The sequence below is a fragment of the Cyprinodon variegatus genome, unplaced genomic scaffold, assembly GCF_000732505.1.
Source record: "Cyprinodon variegatus isolate N-32 unplaced genomic scaffold, C_variegatus-1.0 Scaffold236, whole genome shotgun sequence".
Lineage (NCBI taxonomy): Eukaryota > Metazoa > Chordata > Actinopteri > Cyprinodontiformes > Cyprinodontidae > Cyprinodon > Cyprinodon variegatus.
In genome coordinates, this window is record NW_015150689.1 from 148,340 (window position 1) to 163,877 (window position 15,538).

At 37.6% G+C, this 15,538-nt stretch overlaps 1 protein-coding gene across 1 annotated transcript in view; it reads left to right on the plus strand.

Moving 5' to 3' along the window:
- nlgn3 (neuroligin 3) overlaps positions 1–15,538 on the plus strand; it is a 268,431-nt gene that overhangs the window by 102,548 nt on the left and 150,345 nt on the right. The window contains exon 5 of the mRNA XM_015381581.1: positions 9,326–9,475. Within this exon, the coding sequence (XP_015237067.1) occupies positions 9,326–9,475 (150 nt within the window). The remainder of the gene's footprint in view (positions 1–9,325; positions 9,476–15,538) is intronic.

The following is a 15,538-nucleotide window of genomic DNA, read 5'->3' on the forward strand; positions in this document are numbered from 1 at the left end:
TGTTCTTTAGACTGAACTGTCGCGCTTCTCGTTGCGTCACACCTCAACCCGCCTCAAAGCCAACGCTGATTGGACGTTTGTTTGGTGAACGGCTCCAAATTTTCTTCAACGGAGAGTCTCCAGACTGATTAGCGAGTGAAATCTCGCGAGTGAAGGCTTGCGAGATCAGGATGGTCTCACCAGGCTAATGGTTAACTAGGTCAAAAGGCAAGGTTTATGGCATAATAACCCTTTAAATGCACCATTTTTTATTTTTTTCTAATTATAATTCAATAGATGTACTTTATCTTTGTTATGCAGTCAAAAGGCCAAAATGTCAAATCTCTAGTTTGATGTGACTTTTTGTTATTAAGATTTTACTATATTTCATTGTATATTCAGGTCACGCAGAAAGAATACCATAAGGAAAAGTATTCCCGCCTAATAAATGTAATGCTTTGCTTTAATTGTAAAATTCAGTTACCTGTTTTAGTTGCTCTCTGTGCAGCATTAGACAGCTGCCTGAACAGAGCTTCCAGACAGACGGGGACCAGAAATGGACAATATGATCTGTCTTTAATGTAAAGGATGAATTGTTAAGTAACAGCCAGACTTATTTGTGAAACAAACTGGAAAACAACAGTCTATATTGCTAAATTTGTGGGGTATGCTTTGCTTGGTGAGAAAATGACAGAGAGCAAACCAACAATAGGTATTTTAGAGTTTTCTCAGACACAACCAAAGTCATTATTGAATTCTTTTTTGTTTTTTGATTTTTTCAACTAAATAAGGCAAAATAAATTCCACATGAAGCATCTTTTAGTAACATTGCCTGCATCAAAATATAGAACATTATTTATCATTAAGGCAGTAATGAAATACATGTTCTTTGGATGTTTTAAAATGGCAGCATCTCCACTGCTTTAACTTCTCATCCAGATTGAGGCCAAAGGGGTGTGGGGTTCTTTTTCTAACAGCATTGCTTTTCAGTCTCTTCCCTTCAGTTTAGTTCACAAAGTCTTGGCCCACATCTTTCCATTCTCGCTTTTCTTATTCATGTACATGCTCATCCTGCTCTGCAGCCAAGATCAGCAGCCAAGGAGCAAAAAGTCACATTCTCACAAAGTGCATTATTCCTGTTAACTCTAGTTGTGTCAATATTTGCAAAGGTGCATGCACTAACAGTCACTTTATTCTTCATATAGCAAGGTCAAACCGGTGATTAGGTTTTCGTTAATCTAATGTGACATATGACATCACTCAGGGCTGCCAAAATGTCTGGAGAAAAGAGTTCCGTGCAGTATTCTCTAGCTGTAGTTTTCTTTTTCCAAATTGATCACTTCTGCCGGTATTCTTGCTTTTAAAATTCTCTGCCTTTAAGGTTCTATGAGTTGACTTTTGAGCTTTACAGCAGGAAATGTTTATTTGCTATTATTGGAGACATTTTGAGGAATAATCGTTCAAAAAAGTGTCACTCTTACTGAAGGATAAAAAGATATTACTTCACAGTCTGCCACTCAGTGTTTGTAGAAGCCAGTCCTTTCCTTTGAGTTCTACAGATCTAAAACATGAAACGACAGACCTTCTCTACAAAAGAGTAATAGAGTGACAGAGTGTAATGTAGATCAGCAGGAGTCAGGCTTTTAGACTTCTCTTCAATAAAACGTCACCTTATTCGTCTTAAGAGGCCTAAGATGTAGGAAAGGACAAGACCAGTCTTAACATGGCTTGGCTTGTGGTAAAACAGGGCTTCAGTTTGGTTGCGTTGTCTTGGTTTTAGTTTAAGATGCGTGTGCCTTTCTTGCCTTGCAGATTAAACTTTAGTTTAAAATAAAAAATAAAAAAAGGTGAAATAGCTTTTACAGACTGATAGAAAAAAAGCTAGCTGTTTGTGAAACTAATCGACCACCGGGTGAATACATTCAAGCTGAATCAGATAAAAAAACTAATCTTGATACCATTAAGGGAGAAGAGAAAACAGAGTTTGTACAAATAGCCTGCAAATAGCTTGAAAGGCATTTTCCATTTCACTTTACCAGTCGCTTTGCAAGCTACCCTTAAAGCTCAGCAAGGTAAAGGTGATGTTCAGTAGTTCCTGAATGCTTTACATAGCAGAGTTAAATTCATTAAAATCGGAAGTGGGTCGGTAAAAAGGGCTCGATTTCAGATACATGAAGCTCACTCAATGTTACACTCAACGTTACTTTACAAACTATGTCTAAATACAGTGTACTAAAACTATGGACCAACAGAAAACTTGAGCTTAGAATCTGTAAATAAAAAGTTTACGAAGTTGTTTGTCAAACAGCTATTATCATTTTCTAGTAGAAATGTTAGGTGATGGGTAGATTTTTTTTAGCTTGATCTTACTTTTTATAGAAAAAAAAGTAATGGGTGAAAATGTTGGGATTTATTTGGGATCTTTATAACCCAGAGAGAGTCAACATTATACATTAATAATTGAGCAAAGCCCAATAAATTTGATAAAAAATTCCTTAGAGAACTACATATAACAGCCATATATATCTTACTGCCATACATCTGAGTAGATAATTGACCACAATGCATTTGCACTCTTTTACACTTTAGTTCTCTTGGTAGAGTTTATTGAGTGACTTTAACTTTTGTTGGGTTTAGCTTTTAAGGCTGGCTCTTGATTATTATTTTAATTAGGCTAAGGTTTCAAGAACACCATCCCAAAAGCTTGCTTAACCTCAGAGCCAGGCATCTGTATGTTTGGGTCACTGTCTCTTTGAAACTTCCACACTGGTCCAGGTTTTTACCATCCAATCCAAAATGTCTTCCATAGAAAGAAAGGTCATCATACTCTGGAAATATGGTTAATATATTCAGGAAAAACCCAGGATCCACCAGGTCAAACTTGGAAAATGGCCGATGGGTTATTTTTCTGATGGATAAAGGAGTAGGGAGGGACAACTACTTTATATTACTTAGAAGACTTCTCATACAAATGTTCATATTTTGTCTTCAAAGCAGGTATCCGGTTCTCAAATCAATTCATTATGTTAAAGGCAAATTCCTAACCCAAAAGAAAAGGGCAAAAACATCTCTGCTTGTCCTACTTAACAACGCCCATCCAAATCTGAACCAATTGCATAACAGTTGTCTGACACCCTGCCAGAAAATAGCTTTTTCTGATAACATATTGAGAACAAGTAGCAAGAACTTCTAAGACAGGGCCACGAAAACAAACATGCACACATGTCAACCAAGAAAGAAGCCCCTGGAGTTAAATTAATCTCAATTGAAATCTTAAGTTGCCCTCATGGGTAAGCTAAATGCTTTCTACAGAATGGGTAGATGAGAAAAAGATTGAGCTGTGAGAGCATAATGACAAGAGTTAGGGTTGGAGGAGTCAATGCGAGGCTAAACCTGAAAACAAAGTCAAGCATGGTGAAGGCTCTGGCATCATGCCAGAGGTACTGGTGCATTGCACAAAGTGGAGGATGGATGAAGGAGAACTATCTCTAATTTTATTCATGTCATCTCAAATCAGCAGCTACACAGCTGAAACTTGGGCAACAGTTTTTTGCAACAAGGCAACAATCCCAAACATACATTAAGGGTCATTTTAAATGCATAAAAAATAGGATCATTAGGTCTCCTGTATGCTCAAACAAAGCTGTGTCAAAAGCCATTCTAGAAATCAGAAGAATTGATCTAAAAGGAGCTTCTGTATTATGAAGTATAATTTTACGATCTACTTTGTGAGAGCCTTCTTAGACCTTTCTTAAATGTAAATGTTGCTTATAATAGACTTGTCAGAAATGTGTGATTGAGCCTGGTCTAACAAGAGCACTACAGTAGGGTACATGTCATGTCTTACCACATCAGGACGTTGTCGCCCTTTCCCTCCCACCTCAGACCTCATTGATAGCCGCTGACAGCCACCATGTTTCCCCAAGCGTTGACACAGTGCATGCCGCGACAGTTATCTCCACTCAGCTTTGTCCTGTCCCACTCCGAAGTGTCAAGGCCAGTTCTGGGGGTTTCAGCGTCAGATATATATGACTGACTGCTTTCAGTGCTGAGAAAAGGCTAAGGGCAAAAAGGTGGGGGGGTACAGGTGGAGAGAGAAAATAAGATAGCAGAGGAAGGAAAGAGTGCTCTGAGCCCTCCTGGCTGGTTTCACTTGCAGCAGCAACACTAAGAGGCTTGGCGTCGGTTTGAGTTATGCCTCCCACTGACACTTCAATCAGTCCAGAGGCACCTTTGAAAGGTTGTGCCCCTTAGTCCTTTTCTAAAATTCATGCCCTGTGATGTATTTGTAGGTCTAACTGTCGCCGCTGTCCAAGCAGAGAACCTTTGATTTATTTATGCACTGGGCAATACTAAGTAAATTTGTTCTACTGTGGTGCAATAATCTGCTGCTCATAGAATAAGTGCTGGGAGTGAATGAATGTATGTCTATGTGTAGTGGGTGCTGCATGATCTTACTCAACTAAAAGAATATAAGCAAATACTGATTTGCGTGAGCACTGTTTGATGCATAATACATACATTTTCATCATTCACTGTCTTTATTATTTGTTTGTTTATCTTATTTGGTCAAAACATGAATGTATTTACCTTATTTCACATTTTGATTTAACCTTGCATGGTGCTTTAATGAAGCATACCAACAGGCATGGACCAAGACTACTCAAGGCATGAGTAATATAACCTTGAGTAGGAATCCTATGGTTTAACAGTATCATGGTTCTATACTGATCTAGATTGTTAAGATTAAATTAGAAAAGCGTCACTTCCTACTTTTCCTGAAGAAAATTTAAGGTATTGTTTCACCCAATTAGAAAGATTTAATTCCCTATCCCTTTGTTTGTACAGATGACAAACATCTAGAATAAACATTTTAAAGATCTATCAGTGGCTTGTAAACAATTATTGCAATAGTGTATTTCTTTTGCCAAAAAAAAGCTATTTTGATTCCAGATTGTATTTCTAACCAAATAAGGTAATGTTCTTACTCATTTGGATATTTTGCAAGAAATATTTTTATACATTTGGACCTCTTTTCCACACACAAATCGCATTTTTTTTATCCAATGTGGTTATGGATATCTAAAGATTTAATGTGGACATAATGTTGACATAGAGGCAAACTTTGACAATTCAAATGTAGCCTTTTTGGAGTTAATTGGAAAAGTTAAGGAAACATATCTGTCTGTCTGTCCTTAATCTCGAGTTAATAATCTCAAAGTTAGTTATTTTGTTCAGAGTTAGATAGGACACCATTAAATGAGTAGAAGCTGTTCTTTTAAAAACAGAACATATGATAGAAATGGAGCCAAAGGGCTATTTTAACCAACTTTTTGTGCCAATATTTACTGGTTAGTAGAGCTACCTGTACCGCTAGTGCCCATGTCTGACTGTAACAGCCATGGTATGTGGATTTTTCCTAATTGTAGTAGTCTATTTTTTTCCAGTAATCAATGAAAAAATGCACTTGACTTCTTTTAGCCAGCTGCTTAGCAGTGCACAATAGCTTTGGGTGGCCGTCTTTGCCTAATCCTTCAAAAAGGCAAAGAAAACTCCTGTAACTCCAGCAGTTTCTGTGTCATCTCTATAAAATTAGTAAAAAATGATGTGAAAAATATATTTTGCTTTAACACAATGAACATTTTAAACCCTGAGAAACCATGATACTGGTAACCAGCCAGGTTATATAAACAATTCTGTTTATTAATGAATGTGTCTCTTCTTTTTTTCAGCCAAAGCTTGGTGCTGATTCTTGATGCTAATAATATGTGTTGTAGTAATGATGTGTTTGCCTTCGAGGGAAATGGTGAATCATGACACTTTCTGATGGAAACAACTTAGTCACCTTGTTCAGCAGATTGGGTCATCCAGAATAGTCGAGAAAAAAAAAATAACTGGTCAATACAAAATACTTGTTGTTGCTGCTCAGATGTGTCTGGAAAACATTTTATTTTATTTTCTCTGTGAAGCAACGGTCTGGCTGAGATCGTAATCATTCAAAAAAAGATCCCTGTCAGGAAGAGATTTATATCATATCTGTGACACTTCTCATGCCAGATTGACTTAATAAATAGATTAGAATAAGTGGAAGCTTCTCCCAAATGGAGACCCAATGTAAAACAACAAAAGAGGTGACTGATAACATTGACATGACTAATCTGTTTCTTTTTTTTGTTGTTTCTGCTCCCTTTTCTTTCTACCTCTCCACCATTTTCTTTGTATCTGTGGCCCTTTTGTTTGAATAGCTTGTGGAGAATATCGTTCTGCTTCTCCCTTGTCCCTGCTCACCTCACCTCTTAGTTCTTTCTTCCCTCTCTGACTGTACTTTTAATGCTTTTTTCTCACCACACACCACCCCTCCTCCCTCTCCTTCTCTTCCTCTTGTCTAAGATAAGTGTGTCCAGAAAGGTGTCAGCTTTAAATCACATTTCACCGGGTAGCCTTCTCAGATACCAGCAAGATAAAGGTAGCCATAAATAAGTCCACATCATAAACAAGTTACTGCTTTGCTTTTAAACCTAACAGAACCACAAATAACTCAGGGGATAGTAAAATAAAGAGGAAAGAAAACACGGATTAGGTCGGAAATGGGGGTTAAAGAAAAATGTGTCCCTACATAAAACAGTTTTGCAGTTGTCCTCTGCGATTAGCAGAAAGGGCAGAGGGTTCTAGGATCACGAGGAGTGCCTGGAGGTGGATGCAGGTTATTCCAAACAAGATAGCTCAGGATGATGATACTCTGTAACCAGAGCAACCAGATACAATGCCGCCCCTTTTAAATCTGACTCATTCTTCTTGTCTTTTTATGTATTTCTGTTGTTTTCCTTATTTCCTCCATTTTTGTTTGTGTGTTTCATTCTACTCTCCTTCCATCTTCAGCACTCGTTGCCCTCCTACCCCTTCTCATTCTCACTACTGCAAAAAAAAGGAGAGGGTGTTGGACAGAGATGGAGGAAAGGCAGGGGAGGAACAGTGAGAGACAAGGGAGAGACTGTGAGTGAAAGTGATACAAAGTGGGAGGGTGGAAGGGGTAGAAGGGGGTGGTGGGTGGAGGCAAAAAGCTATAGAGAAACGCTGAGGGAAGAAGGAGTGAAAATAAGAGAGTTTCTTGTCTTGTCTCCCAGGTCCAGTTAGAGAGTCAGTTATTCAAGTCTATTCCTCAGACAGAGACTTTTTTTTCTCTTTCCTTTTCTCTACCTCTGGACGTGCTGGAGTGTCACCCCAGCTGGGTATCAAAACCCCTGCTTAGGGAGAAAAATAAACAACGTTTTACCAAAAACAGAAGCTGAAAACATAGCTTACGGGGACTGCAGGACTGGAACCGTGCAAACAATTTGCTGTTGCACGATAGGCCTGTGTAAAAAAAAGGAGACACAAGATAGCATTGTGTAATTAGCTAGAGCATTTTCCCCCTATTACTGTCAGGCCAGATTAGCCTTCTGCATGCTTAGGAGATGTGTCTTAGTACCTCTCTCTTTATTTCCCTTAATGGATTTCTGCATGTTTATGCTTAAATAGTGCCCCAGTTCCTGGAAGTTAACCTGCATCTGAATACAACTTGGTTTGTAGATGTGCAATGATTTGCAAAAGAATTACCCTTAGACCTTAGCACAAAATTTCTAAAACAAATATATATTTATATACCAGAGGTGTGGCCTGCATTTAAATTTTGTGCCTTGAGTCTGTATGTTGCTGCAATTAAAGCTGCATGGCTGTTTCCTTATGTCTCAACCAGCTTTGCACATACAGTGAAATTATTTCCTATTTTATTTAGCAGGATACCGTAAGCTGTGTAAAATCATATGAACCTTGTTAAACAGCATAATTGTTCAAGTCTTACCACAGTTTCTCCTTTGGATTTAGGTTTTGTCTATGAGTGAGCCGTTCTAAAACATAGAAAATCTTCTACTACAGCTCTCCTTTTATTTCATGGATTATTATGCTGCTTGAAGATAAACTTTCTAAAATGTTCTGGTGCTTTTGGGAGGTTTTCTCCCAAGATCACCCTAAATCTAGTGGTTCTAATCTTCCCATCAACCCTGACCTCTATTCTTATACCCAGTAAACTAAAGCATATCTAAGGCATGATGCTGTTATTACTCTAGGTTTATCATCTCTTTAGGGTATTACAGCATCATCTGCCCAAGAAATTGTTCTTTGAATATTTTGCAAAGCACTAAAATTATATATATATATATATTATCTCACAAAAGTGAGTACACCTCTCTCTGATGCTTGTTGCAAGGCAATCAGTATGCAGTTTGTATGTAAAACAGAATACATTTATTTAAAAACTCAGCCTTTAATGTTTTGAAAATAGTAAAAGTAAAATTTAAATGTCTCCAATTAACCATTTTAACTCCCTGCTGGAAATGGTTAAAACTGTCTGTGGATCCAAAAAAAATCAGTGCTGCTCTATATAAAGTAGGTAGGTTATAGCAAGATTGTCCCAAAACCTGAAACCGAGCTGCAGCATGGTGACCAAGACCATACTATGGTTTAAAAAGGCAGGTTCCAGTCAGAAAAGGCCTTGCCAGCCAAATATGTTCAATGCATGCGCTCAGCCCCATATCCAGAGGTTGTGTTGGGAAAATAAATGCATGAGTGCCTCCAGAATTGCTACAGAGGTTGAAGGGGTGAACAGATTTTGTGCCAAACAAAGCATTAGTCTGTAACTGGTCTGCATGGCTGTCATCCCAGAAGGAAGCCTCTTCTTGAAATGATGAAAATTATGATAAGAGAACACAAACAATTTGATAAAGACAAGCAGACTAAGGACATGGATGAACGCAACCATGTTTTATATTGTCAGGAGGAAAACTTGTCTTGATTCAGTTGAGTGTGTGACAGGAAATCAGGTGATGAGTACAAAGACAAGTGTGTCTTGCCTGCAGTCAACAAGACTGCTGGGAGTCTTTTGAGGCTGCTAGCATACTGCAATAAGTTATAGTCTCATACAGCTGTACCCTGACCACTTTACATTACTATATGTCCAAGAGAAGCAACATCTTCACTGGTTTTCTATTAAAAGATATAATGAAATATCTGCATAAATGGGAGCTGTGTTCCTACTTCTGTGAGATGCTATTTAGGTGTAAATACATAAAGCAGCAGAGGGTTGAATTCAAGTGGACTTAAGTTTCTCTTAGAGAAGATCCAATAGAAGAATATTGCATCAATTTCCATTTGCAGGCCAGCAGGCTGGACTGTATGATTAGAGCTGGTATCTGGGAGGGGTTGTCAGTTTGTTTGTTTATGGTCACCATGTGTATCTGAAACTGACTTGACCCTTTAACCGCAGCGGATGGACGACAATGTGAATATGTTAATGATGGCACTCTTGCAGACATCCGAGATACCGGGGCCAAGCCTGTGATGATCTACATCCACGGAGGGTCCTACATGGAAGGGACGGGAAACATGATCGACGGGAGCGTCTTGGCCAGCTATGGAAACGTCATCGTTATCACTCTCAACTATCGAGTCGGCGTCCTCGGTAAGCATCCTTTTTTTTTTTTTCTTTTTTTACCATGTCCTTCAAGGACATTTTTCTGGGGCATCTTTATAGGGCATCTCAGTGTAATGAGCGCTACTGATTGCCTCACACACACTTAATGAGGCCTAATGAAAAACACAGACACAACTGTAAAATATGAATATCCTTTATGCCTCTTCTTGATGTGGTGCTTGAATACAGTCTGGTTATGGATCAAGTTGCAGTAATTGAGTCGACTGAGTGTGGGTTTGTTGTTGTGGCTGGGATTTGGAATAAATTAAGAAATTATTGTAATGAGGTTGAGAAGTGATGAGATGGGTGTGATGTAGAAGAGAGAGAGGAGAGGAAACAGGTTTGTTAGTGTTGAAAGAGGATCTTCCTGAGTTGTGGTTGGTTGCAGACGAACTCACGCAGATAAATCCCCTTTCAGACACTAGTGTGTTTGTGTGGTTTGCGGAGGGCAGTGAGGAAAAAAAAAACACAGCGAAATAGAGTGATGAAAGCTCCATGGAAACAGCTAAAACCACACAAAATGGAGTTTGTTAGTGCCCTACCAAAGCTCTCTTACCATTTTCATTCATCTTTTGATCAAAATTGATCTCAAACCTTGCATATTTTTTACATATAAAGTGGTAATAGAAAGAACATTTAAAAAAAAAAAAAAAAAACTCTGTACTGTTTCCTTCTTTAAATATTGCCTCACATTTCACCTAATTTGTTGCTGGCTGTTATGTAAAGTGTGCCTGGTGCCACTTTATCCTTTTAGAAATAAATAAGAAATCTTGTATAAACACCAAAAGATGAATTTGTTAGTCAACACTGCTGTGTTGTCCTGATATTTCCTAGCTACTCTGCCATAACTAGTTATAAATGGGGCCATAAAGTACAGAACATTTACAATGATTCATTAGACCATCGTTTTAATATGACGGATTGGGATTAAGTTAGGTTTCTGCTGAAAAATTATAAACAGTTATTATTTACTTGCAGGAGAAAACCTTAATAATGTCACCTGGATATGCATTGGTACAAGCTAATAGCTAGTATGAAATAGGCCAATTAAATTGAATTGAAAAGAACCTCCTAGATGGGAAGCAAAACATCTTCAAACTTGGAAAGCAGAGTCCAGTGGATTCTATTTTTTTATTTTTTTTACTTTTTTTTTTACTTTTTAGATCTCTTTAAACAACTTCAATCTAGAAAATATATATATATATTAATATAGGGATCAGGTATAAGACAAACCTCATACTTGCAATTAGTTGTTTTGCACAGAGAGGCAAATACCTTTAACAGATAGTTGGTGGAAGAGGTGGGTCCCCCCTCTAGAATCGTCCTGTGTGAAACAAATACTTAAAAAAAGAAAAGACGCTCCTTTAGTCGATGCATCCACTGATATAAAAACATCTTAGCTGTTAAGATATTTTCCTCAACCCCTCAAAATTGATTGTTTTTTTTAATCCAAAATGTAGATAAACTTAAATAAACCATAACCCTGTGAGCCAAAAAGCATCTAAAAATGATAAACTGATTCAGTTTGTGTATTGCAAAATGTTGTGTCCAGGTTAATTTTTTAAAATATTTATCTTTTAAAATCAGGTCACAAGAAACAGGCAGTAATATACCAGGCTATTTGAGTCACTGCTCATCTTTCTCTTTACCAAGAAATCCCAGAAACTATCCCAGCTCTGCTCCTATGTGCACATAGATTCGCCTCATTACATTTAATAAGGAAAAGCAATACAGTGTACAGTATATCCCCCATTTCTTTAACTCATACCATGTTAACTGAACCACTGGGGATTATTTAATCTGTTTTTTTTTTTATTATTCTTTATGTAACCCATTTTAACATGGCATCTACATGGTAAATTTCATTTACTATCTCTTCCTACAAGTCCTAAAAGTATGAGTTTTTAGCCTTTTTTTATCACCTTTATTTGTTTTTCACTAAGTCGGGTTATGAAAGAGTGTGTTAGGCTGATAGAAAAATCAGATTCCTTCAACCACTAAGATGTGTATAAAAAAATTATTTTTTATCTCTATTTGCCTTTCATCTAAACTAAGGTTTTTGTATAATCAGCTGACAGAAAATAACTACACACTCATACATGAATGAATAAAGAGACATTTCACATTTGGAATCTAGACCTTATCTGAACCTGTATTTTGTGACTTTGAATAGATATTTTTTTTCCTTTCTTTTTGAAATAAAAGCATGAACAATAAGAAGCAATGAAAACCTAGACTTGCTGTACAACTGGAGGGTCACTGATTTGAATTCTGATCCTTGCCTTTCTGCATTAAGTTGGCATTTTCCTCTTGTATGAGTTAATTCAATGCGGTTTCTCTCAGATCCTCCCACACTCCCAAATAAGCCTGTTAGGTAATTTAGCTATAGGTATGGGTATCCATTAATTAATAATTTTTTTCTTTTTTTGGCCTATTTGATTGGCTGGAACCCTGCCTACGGCCTACATCACTCTCCCACCCTTCCTTTATCTGTTGATACCAACAGATAAAAGAAAAACCTGATAAAGACTTTACCTTAGCATTAATTACATTTAGGCTATTGCCATAAAATAGCCTTATACTGGATCCAGTCTTGATGCTGTGAAGAAACTTCGTATAAAATACTAGACTCATTTAGATGCTGATGAAAAAGTGCAGACAAAAAACAGTAATAAATTTATAATTAAAGGAATAGTACACCCAAAACATGATTAGCCTTCATTTTCTACTCACCCCCATCCTGAACAACACTCTGGAGTACTTTTTTGATATCTCAAATGCATCTGGAGATCTGGGAGGCTTCTTGCTGTCTGCTGACATTCAAATAATGGAGGTCTATGGCGACCGAGACAGAAAGGTCCATAAAAGTCCACAAAAAACGTGTCAATATTCCTCCATACTGCTCGTCCAATGTATTCCAAGTGTCCTGAGTGGGTAGCATCCAGAATTTACTCGAAACGAAGTCATTCAGAATGTTTTTAGAGCATAAACAGTAGTGTATAGGATTTCCTGAAAGCGCGCGCGTGCGCGTTCACGACGCTATGGAAGCCGGCAGACCAAACCAGATGAAAGTGCACCATAGACCTCCATTATTTGAATATCAGCAGACAGCAAGAAGCCTCCCAGATCTCCAGATGCATTTGAGATATCAAAAAAGTACTCCAGAGTGTTGTTCAGCATGGGGGTGAGTAGAAAATGAAGGCTAATCATGTTTTGGGTGTACTATTCCTTTAAGCTGTAATTAACATACTACATATTTTGCACATATTTTCAAAGTTATCTTTAGCAAAAGCAGTGCTAATAAAATAATTTATATACTCTATATATCTCTATTTGCTTGACCACAAAAAAGTGAATTTATTTTCATACAATAGTAAACTTTTCAAGGCAGTTTTAATTATATAGTAAAAACAGTGTTAATCTAAATTTGTCCAGATACCAAAAATGATCTAAAATTGTTCTTTACAACAGTAAAAAAGAAGCAAGCAGCACAGGGATTGTGAAAACTAGATTTTTAGGAATCCTACCGTATGCACTGTATTATTTATATGGCTGAGCAACATATGTGTACCATCTTCTATAAAAATTTGATTTCATATAGACTCTTAAAATATGAAACAGAACCCAGGTTGATCATATTAAATGGCATGGGGGCAGTGCATCTCATTGTGTCATGTATGTTTAAAAAGTTAGATAAAGGAGACCTTAGCACAAAAAATATTTAAAGCATTTATTAGTGGGGCAGTTCTTGCAGTTTTTAAAGATGCAGTTGCAAGCGATTGTTAAGCAGTTACATAACTGATGCAGACTATGTTTTATCTGTAATATAAAATGATTTGCTGATGACAGACAGAGATAAGGAATACCTCTAACTTTACTGTTTAAAGGGCAGCCTTCTTTAGCTTTCAGCACAAATAGCTCTACATGTGAGCCGCAAGAGGGTGACTGAAGAGTGCTGCGTTATCCTCCAGGACATTGAGATGATTGCTTTGGGTGAATCGCTAAAGCACAGCTACATTCATCCTGAGACTCCCTTTTTGATGGAGATGAGAGCGCTACGGCCTATCGATTTTGTCATCAGGACTTCTCGCCTTGAATATGCTGTGTTTTCCTCTGTCATTTTTGTGGAGTATCCTTTTGAGCGTTGTAATCAGCCTTCAGGGTGGGAAGGTAGTCAGGCTGAGCACGCTGCCTCCTGCTCCTTCCACTGCTTTAAAGCTGAGCACATAAGCCTAATACAGATTCATGACCATATTTCTTTCATGGCACTTCAATTATGAGTCAGATGTTTCCTCTCCCGCCGCCACGTTTCACCAAATGTCATTCTACAAGCCTGCCGACAAACACCACATACAAATTCTAGCAACGGGGCCGCACAAGCACACACGCTAAGTCCCACATCATCTAACGCTCTACAGACACAGGCAGTGAGACGAAACACGAACAAGCCAAGCACACACACACACACACACACATACTTTGGACGCACACAAGTGCACACAAACACACGTTCGCAGACACAAATACAGTTTACAGAGCAGCTCTCATGGCAAGCTCCCCGGCCGCTATTCTGACCAATGAGTGAAGAATAAGTGATGCATGTAGTTGAGTGATAATGTCCATTGCTGTACTATGGTCAGATAATCTCCCCATGGTAAAGCATTAAAGCTTTATTACAGGCACGCTCATATAAGCCAAATAAAACTGAGACCAGAGAGAAATAAGATCATGATGGGCCAATTACCACTAAGCTGTGTGAAGATATTCACTCATAAACTGCAAGAGAATGAGAAACTGGGATGTTTTCAGTTTTATGTATTCATACGTTTGCCTGCATTTTAAGAAATAATCTAGACTGAAGAGAATGAGGTAATCTTTAGTGTTTGTTTTGGTGGCACGCATAATATCAGGTCATCTGTTATCTAGATTAATGTAAATCCCTAAGCTTTACTTCATTTTATTACATGTCAGTAGATCATACACAGATAAATTGATTTGACCAAGAAAAAGGCTAAATCCATAAACAGATAAATATAACAAAATGAAAATCTATTTAATTAGGTGACCTAAAGGGAGGAGGAAACAATGGAGGCAAGGAGATTAGGGTATGATGACGAGTTTAGGGCGAAACAAATGAGACGTCTTTAACTACATGTTCTGACATTAATATAGCTCTCACATCACCCCCTTGCAATCTGGTTGCCTCATTAATAATGCAGCAAACACCTTTGAAATCCAAACAACACAATAAATATTTAATACAACTTGCAGAAACAATAGATCTAAATATATTAGATAGACCCTCCCCAACAAGCTTGTTGAAGAGTTTTAACATGAGATTAAAAGAATTTTATCGGAAGTTTTTCCTGATTAAACTAATTCAAACTGTGGTGAATAGGGTTATTGTGTCTTTTTTTTTTTTTATGGATTGCTACAACCTTGTTGGAGCAGTTTTCCTGTCAAGTAAGAACAAAATTAAATACCTTGAATAGGCCGTTACCATGGTTACATATAAGGTGGCAACCAGAGCAATGGAGATAAGAGTGTTCTGACAACTCCATTGAGGATAATGGGCGGCCTTTAAAAGAGTAATGGCGACGCATGGAGCTTTAATAGCTCGAGGGAAGTTAGCCGCTCACGCTAGCATTGCTATAGACATTAGAAGAGCATGGCAGTCATGCATTAATACATCTATAGTGCTGTGTTTTGGAAAGGTAAGTGGTTTAAAGAAATTAAAGTTTACATCTTCTGTTCATTGGCTCACTCATCATTGTAAATTATTGTATTTTCCACTTAAATTTCACCCGTTTGAGTATAATTTACAGGCTTTTAATGCCAAGATTATGCTAAAATAATTACAAATGAGATAATTACCAATTAATAATGAAATCATTACCAAAATTATCAGGTCTGTCACCGATATGCCTGTATTTTGAGTGTCTCCCAAGGATTTCCACCAAACTATTTGACACCCTAGCAACCTAACTGGTTTGTTTTGCATAAGGATAGGGAAACTGGTTGTTGTTTTTCAAGAAGGCTCATATTCCATCA